At 75.3% G+C, this 9,817-nt stretch overlaps 3 protein-coding genes across 3 annotated transcripts in view; all 3 read right to left on the bottom strand.

Annotated features, from left to right (window-relative positions):
- Positions 1–60: 60 nt before the first annotated feature.
- On the bottom strand, positions 61–1,277 carry AURANDRAFT_62393 (hypothetical protein; the record flags this gene model as incomplete). Its single annotated transcript, XM_009036188.1, has 2 exons — positions 61–837; positions 942–1,277. 2 exons carry the CDS (start codon positions 1,275–1,277, stop codon positions 61–63), a joined length of 1,113 nt encoding a protein of 370 aa, XP_009034436.1.
- Positions 1,278–2,859: 1,582 nt separating this feature from the next.
- On the bottom strand, positions 2,860–4,692 carry AURANDRAFT_62392 (hypothetical protein; the record flags this gene model as incomplete). Its single annotated transcript, XM_009036187.1, has 1 exon — positions 2,860–4,692. The coding sequence occupies one exon, from the start codon at positions 4,690–4,692 to the stop codon at positions 2,860–2,862; it is 1,833 nt and encodes a 610-aa protein (XP_009034435.1).
- A 2,091-nt stretch (positions 4,693–6,783) lies between these two features.
- The window catches only part of AURANDRAFT_62391 (hypothetical protein), a gene marked incomplete at both ends in the record, with an annotated part of 5,344 nt that continues 2,310 nt past the window's right edge, over positions 6,784–9,817 (bottom strand). The window contains 4 exons of the mRNA XM_009036186.1: positions 6,784–7,148; positions 7,311–8,479; positions 8,636–9,156; positions 9,550–9,772. Coding sequence (XP_009034434.1) covers positions 6,784–7,148; positions 7,311–8,479; positions 8,636–9,156; positions 9,550–9,772 — 2,278 coding nt within the window. The remainder of the gene's footprint in view (positions 7,149–7,310; positions 8,480–8,635; positions 9,157–9,549; positions 9,773–9,817) is intronic.

Genomic DNA, 9,817 nt, shown 5'->3' with positions numbered 1-9,817 from the left:
CGTAGGACTGCGACGGCGGCGACGGCGTCCCGCGCGCGCGGCCCTTGGCGGCCCTTACTACTAGATGAGGTAGGCGCCCGTCGCGTCGCGCGCCGCGGCTTCCGGCGCGCCCGGCGCGGCCCCGGGCGGGCGGGCCGGCGGCGTCTCCCCCGGGAAGTTGGCGGCCGCGGCGTAGAAGGACGGGAGGTTGGCGAAGGTGAACGCGTCGACCGCGCGGCCAGCGGCGTCCTCGTCGTCGAAGGTGCCGAGGTGCTCCGTGCCGCCGTCGCCGCCGTGGCGGATGAGGCGCCGCACGGAGGCGACCCACTTGCCCTGGCTGTGGAGCGTGTGGCCCGGGCGCCACTTGACGCCGTAGTGGCGCGACTCGCGTTTCTCCGGCGGCGCGCGCGGCGGCCGCGCGGCCTCCGCCGCGCGCGCGGCCGCGAGGTCACCGGGCGTCGGGAAGTTGCGCCGGTGGTGCAGGTAGGGGTGGGACGCGGCGATGGCCGCGTCGACGGCGACGGCCGCGTCGACCTCCGACTCCCAGTAGCCGATGTAGTCGACGGCGCCGTCGCCGCCGTAAGTCGTGTAGTTGCGGAGCTTCGCGAGCCACTTGCTGCACTGGCGGTAGACGCCGTAGAACTCGCTGGACCGCGGCGGCTTCGTCGCGAGCGTGCCGTCGTCGCGGACCTCGTTCGTCCGCCGCGCGGCCGCGAGGCCGTGGTACGCGACGGCGTCGTTGTACGCGAGCGCGGCCGCCTCGGCCGTCGCGAAGGTGCCGACGTAGAAGGGCGCCTCGTTGGCGAGGCGGACCGTGGCCTGCCACGCGTGCGGCCCGCCCGCCGCCGCGTTCGCGACCTGCGTGGAAATAAAAAATTCGGCTGATTTTGGGACGAATCGAAGCACGGCCGAAGAGCCCGGTTCAATCACGCGCACGTTCAAGTCGGGTTGAAGATTTCCACGCGGTTCCCGACGCGCGTCACGCCGTAGTAGTCGGACGACGACTCCGAGACCTCGCGCCGCCGGCCGCGGGGCAGGAAGGGCGCCGGCGGCTGGCTCGCCGCGGGCCGCTCGCCGGCGGCGAAGAGGTCGAAGAGGTCGAGCGTCGTGGCGTGGATCCGCGGGCCGCCGGCGCCGGCGCCGTGGCGCGCGAGGCGCTCGATGGCCGCCGCCAGGGCGGCGTCGGCGGCGGGATCGTCCCCGGCGGCGGGCCCATCTTCCGGATGCGGGAGCGGCGGGGGCACGGCGGCGGCGACGCGCGGGGGGACGGCGTGGGCGACGATCGCGGGGGTCTCCATCGCGTCGGGTCGAGTCGGGGGCGTGAGAATTTTGTGGATATTCGCCGAAAGCCGAGCCGAGCCTCGAGTAGGAGCCGAACGCGCCCGCCGCCCGCGCCGACGCCCGCCATGTATTACGTGTTCTTCGGCGAGTCCCCGCCGCCGCCCGTCGCCGAAGCGGCCTGCGACGTCGTCCCCGACCTGGCGGCCTACGCCCTCGCCCCGCTGAGCCTCGGCGCCGCGCTCGCCGGCGTCGCCGCGGTCCTCGCCCTCCGCTGGGTCTACGCCAAGGCGCGCGGGGCCTTCGCCGACGCCTGCGGCCGCTGCTTCGACGAGGTCGACGCGGACGGGAGCGGCGCCGTCGACGGCGACGAGTTGTACGTCGCGGTGCTCCTCAGTTACCTCGCGCTCAACCGCGGCGCGCCGCGTGGACATCAAACCTTCAATATGACTTCAATGTGAGCAAAATTGAACGATTCGGACCAGATGTTTCGGCCGTGCTTCGAGAACTCGACGAGAGCGATCGGTTCGTCCAAAAATCAGCCGAATCGACGTCGATGTGGCCGAGCTGGAGAATGTCGAAGTTCGGCCCCGACGTCCCGGCTCACCGGTCGAGTTCCACGCAGGCGGCACGCGCCTCGTCGCCGCCGTCAAGCCGCCGCCGCGCGCCGCCGTCGACGCCATGCTCGCGGCGACGGGCTCCGCGGAGCTCTCGCGGGACCAGTTCCAGGCCATGATGCGGACGTTGGCCAGGGACGGCGCGAGCCGCCTCGCGGCGACGGTCTCCGTCGCGCTCGTCCGCCCCCGCGTGGAAAGCAAATCTTCAACCCGACTTCGATGCGCGCGTATTCGAATGTTTTGACACATCCGCTGTGCTTCGAGAACTCGACGAGAGCGATCGATTCGTCCAAACATCAGCCGAATCGACTTCGATGTGGCCGAGCTAGAGCATGTCAAAGTTTGGTCGGGACGTCCCAAACCGGTGGTTGATTTCCACACAGGTCTGCCCGTCCCTCGCGCGGGCGCTCTGCGGCGCCGCGGGCGCCGCGCTCGCCGGCGTCGACGTCGGGCCCTGCGCGGCCGCGGCCGCCGCCGCCGCCGCGCCCGTCGCCGCGCCGGCCGTCGCCGCGGTCCTCGTCCTCGTCGCGCTGCCCGCGGCGCTCGACGCCATCGACGGCCTCGCCGCGCGCGACGCGCCGGGCCCGGCCGTCATCGTCATCGACGACGGCGAGGCCATGACGCCGACGACGCCGGAGCCGACGACGCCGCCGACGAAGCCCAAGACGCCCGACTCCGTCCGCGCCGCACGGTCGCCCGTGCGCTTCGCGCCGGACGTCAAGGGCGGCGAGGCGCCGCGCCGCGGCATCTTCCGCAAGATCTCGACGACGCGCTTCATCAAGCTGCCCAAGGCCAGCTCCAAGAAGCAGCTCTGACCGCGAACAGTTCGATGAGAGCTTCTAATATTTAGAGCGCGATCATATTGGAGGGGGGGGCTCGGGGGGGGTATTGTTTGAACCCGGTGAGAAAATCCGTGGTCATCGCGACGATCCGCGGAGAGCATCTTTCCCGGGTCGGGTCGCCTTCGGGCGCGGTCCGCGTCGGCTCAGAGGCGGTTGGCGGCGCGCGAGGCCGGGAGGTGGCGTTTGAGGCGGGAGAAGTCGCCGGGCGACGTGATCGTGGCGTCGTCGACGACGCGCCACTCGTCGACGTCGCGGGCCATCTTGTGGAAGCCGTAGTAGCTCAGCTGGCGGACGAAGGAGGCGAACATCTTCTTCGGGCCGTCGCCGTCGGCCGCGGGCGTCTTGAGCTTGAAGTACGCCGGCAGCACCCGCTCGCAGAAGGCCCGCTTGTCGAGGACGCGGAAGGACTGCGTCTCCGCGCGCCAGGCGACGACGAGCGCGTGGCGCGGCTCCTCGAGGATCTCGCGGAGCTTCGCGGGGAACTGCGCCGACTCTTTCGGGACGACCGGGACGTTCGCGCGGTTCTTCCCGGGCGTCGGCGGCCGCGGCGGCGCGACGGCCGGCGGCGGCGCGACGGCCGGCGGCGGCGCGACGGCCGGCGGCGGCGGCGCGGCCGGCGGCGAGACGGGCAGCGGCGGCGCGGGCGCGGGCGCGGGCGCCGCCGCGCGCGTCGCGGAACGGGTCGTCCGCGTCGACGGCGGGACCGCCGCGACGGCGCGGCGCTGCGGGACCGCCGCGACGGCGCGGCGCTTGGGCTCGGGCGGCGGCGGCGACGCGGACCGGCCGCGCCGCGAGCCCGGCGCGACGTCGTCCCCGCTCCGCGTCGGCGGCGCGGCGCCGGGCCGCGGCTCGTCGCAGACGTCGCACGTCGAGTCCAACGGCAGGTTCTTGAACGTGCACGCGACGCAGGACCACTTGGGCGCGGCCAGCGCGGCCGCCGGGCCGCCGCGGCCGCGATCGGCGCCGTCGGAACCGGCCGGGCTCACGGCGGGCGCCGCGGGCGCCTCGCGCGCGGCCCGGATGCCGCCGCCGCGGCCCGCGCCGCGGACGACGACGCGGCCGCGAGCGTCGAGCCTCGCGGTGAGGACGAGCGAGCCGGGCGCGCCCTCCGCGGGCGCGGCGGCGCGCTCCGCGGGCGCCGCGGCGCGCTCGGGCGCGGCGATGCGCTCGGCGGGCGCCACGGCGCGCTCGGCCGAGACGCCGCCGAGCGCGCGCTCCCAGGCGCGGCTCGAGGGCCGCATGACCGCGGCCGCGGCGTCGCAACGGTTCGCGAGCGAAAAGAAGTCGGACGCGGCGCCCGCGAACTTGGCCCAGGCGGGCTCGCGGGCCAAGGCCGCCTGGGCCGCGCCCGCCGTCGCCGCGAGCACCGCGGGGCTCGCGAGGGACCGGCCGCCGGCGCCGGCGACGGCCGCGACGCGGCGCGCGGCGCCGCGGACGACGGCCGCTTCCGCGATGTCCGCCGCGGCGCGCACGTAGGCGCCCGGGTCGCGCGACGGCGTGGCGCGGAGCACGTCGTCGGCGGCCGCGCGCTCGCGCGACGCCGCGGCCGCGCTCGCGGCGGCGACGGGGCAGCGGCCCGGCGGGCCCCACAGCGGAAGCGGAACCGCTTCCGCCGGAAGCGTCCACGCCGGCGCCGCCGCGCCGCCGAGCCACGTCGCGGCCATGCGGACGACGACGTCGCCGAGGATCGCGGGGCCGACGGCGACGACGGCGAGCGAAACGCCGCCGACGTCGAGGGCCGCCGCGGCGCAGACCGCGGCGGCGGCGACGTCGTCGAGCGCCGCGGCGAACGCGTCGTACGCGACCGACGCCTCGAGGGCGGCGACGACGCCGCCGTCGACGCGCGGCGCGGCGCCGGCGGCGGCGAACGACGACCCCGGCGCGCCCGGGCCGTCGCCCCCGGGGCCCCGCGAGCCGGGTCCGCCGTCGGCGGTCGACGCGATCGAGCCGCCGCCGCGGCCGGCCGGCGCACGCATGAGGGCGGCAAGCGTCGAGTATGCCTCGTCCGCGAGGGACACCCGGCGGACCGACGCCGCGGATTCGCCGGGCCCCGGCGCCCCAAAGCCGGCGAACGGCAAATCATTCAAACTTTTCGACGCCATGTGTGGGAGGGTTTTGGGAGAGCGATGTTTTTGATGTGGATGAAGCGCGAGCTCGAAGGAAGAGTCGGTGTGATCGACGGGGCAAGGCCTTTGAAATCGCCTGCGCGAGAGCGTTCGAGTATATGAGTTGTGTGTCGGGCTTGCGATTGCTTTTGCGTTGATGATTTTATGAATTTTTGTGGTAATTTTGGGCGATTAGAACTGAATTGATAAGACTCAAGGAAGCTGCTCTTTTACGCATGGCTGTTGTGTCGACAGGCCCAGCCAACGAGAGACGACGCATGCCGGGGCGGTCCTGGGACGCGTCGCCGCCGCGACGTCGCTCGCTCGCGTCGGGCCCTCGCGCGGTGACCGGGGACCGTGGAGGCTCCGTGGACGCGCCACGTACAGGCGACGAGTGCCGGAGCCATAGATATACGGGTTGGCAACGCGCCGTGATGGGTGCCGTGTGCTGGAGCACCGCGCGGGCCGGCCGCGTGCGGCCGGCGGCGCGCGAAGCCTCGACGACCAAAAATTTATTGGCCGAGGCCTCGAACGAGTTTCGGAGTGCCCGCGCCCGCCCAAGGCAGGCGCGTAGGCGGGGTGCGTCGCCTAATGCGCTAGAGAGCGAGCACCATACCACAGCCCTCGACATCAGGGAGAGCCATGGGCCAGGAGCCGTCGAAACCGGCGGACGCGCTGGACCCGGGCCCGCGAAGCGACGCCGAGCTCGCGAGCGTCGTCAAAACGTACCGCGCGCGCGCCGCCGGCGACACACTGAGCGCCGAGGCCCTGGACGAGTGGCTCGGCCTGCCGACGAGCTTCTACGGCGTCGCGCGCGGCGGCGCGGCGGCCCTGACCCTGCCCGCCTTCGTCGCGTTCTGCGGCGCGGCGCTGCGCGGCGCGGCGAGCGCGCGCGCGGGGCACGTCGTCCGCGCGGGCCTCGGCGTCGACGAGCTCGTCGACGGAGCGACGGGCGACTCGCGGACCGCCCCGGCATGCGCCGTCGGTGCCTTCCTCGGCTGCTGCGCCGCGCTCTACGGCGTCCCGGGGAGCGACGTCGCGCCGCTCGCCGCGTCCCTGTTTCGCGCCGCGGCCGCGGACGTCGAGGCGTGCGGCTCGGATCGCGTCGCCGCGGGCGCCGTCGCGCGGTGGGCCGACCGCCACGCGCCGACGCTCGCCGACGCCTGGGCCGCCCACGTGCGCGGGCGCCTCGCCGGCGGCGCGGCGCCGCGCGCCGCGCCCGCGCTCGCGGGCGCGAGCGACGCGCTCGACGGCGCGGCTCTCTTAGCTCTCGGCATGGCGAGCCCGCGCTGCGCCGGCGCGACGCTGCGGCGCCTCTACGCGTCCGGCACGGACGGCCTGAGCTTCTTTCGTCTCTGCGACCTCATCCTGGGCTGGGCGGGGCCGTCGCTGCTGGTCGTCCGCGCGACGGGCGGCCAGGTCTTCGGCGCGCTGCTCGACGAGCCGTGGCGCGACGCCTTCGACTTCTACGGCGGCTCGGGCTGCCTCGTGCTGGGGCTCGCGCCGGTGTACGTGTGCTGCCGGCCGCGCCTCGGGTCGAACCGCCAGTTCCAGTACCTGAACACGAAGGGGTCCGCGGCGAAGGTCAAGGGGCTCTGCGTCGGCTCCGGCGGGTCGCCGGCGTCCGCGCGCCTCCGCGTCCCCGACGCGCTCGCCGACGCGGCCGTCTACGTCCGCGAAGCCTGCCTCGCCTTCGAGGCCGGCGACGTCGCCGGCGGCGCGGCCGCGGCCGACGGCGGCGCCGTCGACGTCGCCGCGCTCGAGGTCTGGGGCGTCGGCGACGCCGACGCGCTCGCCGCCGCCGACGCGGGCCGCGCCGCGAACCGCGAGGACCGCGCGGCCTTCGTCCAGCGCACGCGCCAGGTCGACAAGGCCAAGTTCCTCGACAGCGCCTTCGACCGGGAGCACCTCCTCGGCAAGACCTTCGCGGGGGGCTCCGCGGGCGCGAATCGATAACGCTTGTTACCGCCGCGCGCGCCGCCGCGCCCGTTTCCGCGCGAGCGCGTCGCGGATCGTCGGCCGCCGCGGCGCGTCGTCGTCCGGCGCGGCGTCGCCGCCGCCGCGCGCCTCGCAGCCGAGGAGCTCGAGGCAGTCGAAGAAGGCCGCGTCGCCGAGGAGGTCCAGGGGCCCCGGCGCCGCGCCGGGCGCGCGGAAGACGACGTCGTCGAGGGCCGCGGCCGCCGCGGGCGCCGCGGCCGGCGGCGCCGCGTCCGCCGGCGGCGCGGCCGCCGCGAGGTCCGCGGGCCAGGCGCAGCCCGGCGGCGGGAACGCGGCGCAGGCGCCGCGCGTCGCCTCCGGGTCCGGCGCGTCGCCGGACGTCGGGTCGCCTGTGCCGGAAACAACCAGTGGAACGCCCCGTCGAGCAAAAACTTCGAACCTCTCTAGCTCGGTCACATCGAAGTCGTTTCGGCTGATTTTTGGACGGACCGTTTTCTCTCGGCGAGTTCTTTTTAGACGATGAAAAAAGTATGTCGAATCCGTGCGAATACTTGAATATTGAAGTCGTGTTGCATAGTTTTGTTTCCTGCCCGTCGGGTCGCAGGCCCAGAAGTTGACCATGAACGTCACGCGGCGGCCCGGCGCGGAGCCGGCGCCGGGCAGCACGCCGTGGAGCGCGCGGCCGTCGAAGGCCAGGAGCCGGTTCGCCCGGGGCGCCGCGGCCCAGCACCGCGACGCCTCGGACCCGAAGGTCTGGTCCGTCACGAGCGTCGGGCCGCCCGCGGCGCCGTCGACGCAGAGCACCGTCGACACGAGCGGGTGCCGCGGCGCGTCGCCGGCCCTCAGCCCGGGCACGGAGTCGTAGTGGAGCTCGTGGCCGTGGCCGTGGCGCCGGCGGTGGGCCCAGAACTCGGCGTGCGTCGCCTTTTCCACCTCGGGGAATTCGCGTTCGACGGCCTCGTAGACGCGCCGGACGACGCCGAGGCTCGTGGGCAGCGCGACGCGGAAGCTAAAGAAGCCCACGCTCGGGCTCCCGTAGTCGTTCTCCGCGTAGTAGGCCGCGCCGTCGGCGAACGCGGACCGGAGCGCGGCGAGCGCCGACGCGGGGAGCAGCCCGTCCCAGACCCTGGGCGCGCCGGCCTCGCGGGCCGCGGGCCGCGTCGGGAGCCGGCCCGCGAGCGCGCGCGGCGAGAACGTCGCCGCGTAGCCGAGGTCGACCAGCAGCGCCGCGGCGCCGGGTGCGTCGCCGCGCTCGAGGAGGAAGCGGCAGAGGAGCTCGGAGGCGTCGCGGCGCGCGTCGCCGTCGCCGGCGGCGGCGGCGAGGCCCCGCCGGAGCAGGCGCTCGACGTCGGGCGCGTCCTCGAGCCACGCGAGGCGCGCGGCGAGCACCGCGGCCGGCGCGTTGCCGTCGGCGCCGTGCGACGCCTCGTAGGCCGCCGCGGCGGCCGGCGCGTCGGACGCCTCGAGGAGCCGGCCGCGCGCGAGCTCGACCTCGGCCCCGAGGCCGCTCGCGACGTCGCCGCCGGGCGCCAGCGCGAGCGCGCGCGCCGCGCCGTCGAGCAGCGCCAGGGCCGCCGCCTCGTCGCCGCCGTCGAGCGCACTCAGGGACCGCTCGTAGAGGCCCATGGCCGCGCGGGTCGGGTCCGCGGACGACGCGCGGCGCTTCTTGCCCATGAGTGGCGGCGCGGGTGTCGTGCGGCAAGCGGTTGCGCACGCAAGGCTGGCTCGGAGGCACTACTCACGCGCAAAAGCGCAAGGCATCACCCATCGCATCGCCATGTGTTGCATCGACGTTGCCTTCAACTTTGCCGTCAACATGGCCGAACCCTGGCATTCAGGAACAACGCAGCGGCCTTTTATACAATCGCCCCCTCACAGGTCGAAGTCGTCCGTGAGGTCGAGGACGAGCTTCCCCGCGGGCTCGTTCTCTTTGAACGCGGGCTTGCCGAGGTGCGGGCAGCCGGCGCAGCGGAACGCGTCGCCCTTGCCGCAGTTGCCGCAGGCCGACGTCGCCGGCGGCGGGGCGCCGGCCGCCGCCTTGGACGCGTTCTCCGCGTCCAGCGCCTCGCGGCGGCCGCAGCTGCAGTTCGCGCAGGGCGCCCGCGCCGAGCAGCCCGCGTCCGCGGACACCTCCGGCGGCGCGAGGCCGTCGGCGGCGAGGAGGTCGTCCTCGTCGACGAGGTCGTCGTCGCCGAGGCCCGCGAGCGCCGCCGGCGCCGCCGGCGCCGGCGCCGCGGCCGCGCCCCGTTTCTTCTTCAGGAGCGTCCGCTTCGCGGCCGGCCGCGCCGCGGCCTTGGTCGCGACGACGGACCGGCCCGCCGCGGCGCCGAGCGTGAAGCCGCCGACGAGCAGGGCCAGGCGGCTCGCCTCGAGGTCGCCGGGCGACGCGAAGGTGAGCTCCACGGCGGCGCCATCGGCCAGCATGAGCTTCCAGGACGCGACGCGCGCCGCGTCCGCGGGGCCGGGCGGCACGGCGACGACGCCGGAGACGGCGGGCGCCGGGGCGACGAGGGGTCGGGCGAGGGCGGCCATGGTGCGGGCTCGGCGGCAGGCGGCTCGAATTCACGCGCCGCGAAGGAGAGCTCTTGTCGCAGCCGGCGCCTCCGGCCCGCCAGGGCGGCCTCGACGCCCACTTCGACGCCCTCGAAGGCGTCCTGCGGCCGCTCCCGCTTCCGTCGCGCAAAATGGCCCCTAGTCCCCGCGCGCCGCGCCGCGCGCGGCCCGCAGGAGCGCCGCGACGCGCGCGCCGGGCGGGTCCGGGCAGAGGGACGCGGCTCCGCCGCCCGGGACCGCGTCCGCCCAGCGGCGCGAGAGCCCGAGCCAGGCGCCGCGGTGCGCGCCCCAGTCGACGTCGAGGCCCGCGACCTCGACGCCGCCGGCGGCGATGTCGTCGTTCTTGCAGTCGAAGAGGAACGTCGCGTTGCCGGCGAAGGGCGCGCGGACTCTGAGCGTCGCGTTCGCAAAGGCGACGCCCGACAGGAGGACGTGGTCGTTGCCCCGGAGCACGGCGGCGCTCGGCCAGTCGGCGACGACGCGCTCGACGCGGACGCCGCGCACG

The sequence above is a fragment of the Aureococcus anophagefferens genome (genome assembly GCF_000186865.1).
Source record: "Aureococcus anophagefferens unplaced genomic scaffold AURANscaffold_4, whole genome shotgun sequence".
NCBI lineage: Eukaryota > Pelagophyceae > Pelagomonadales > Pelagomonadaceae > Aureococcus > Aureococcus anophagefferens.
The sequence above is the reverse complement of the archived record's forward strand: the minus strand, read 5'-3'. Positions and strand labels throughout refer to the sequence as shown.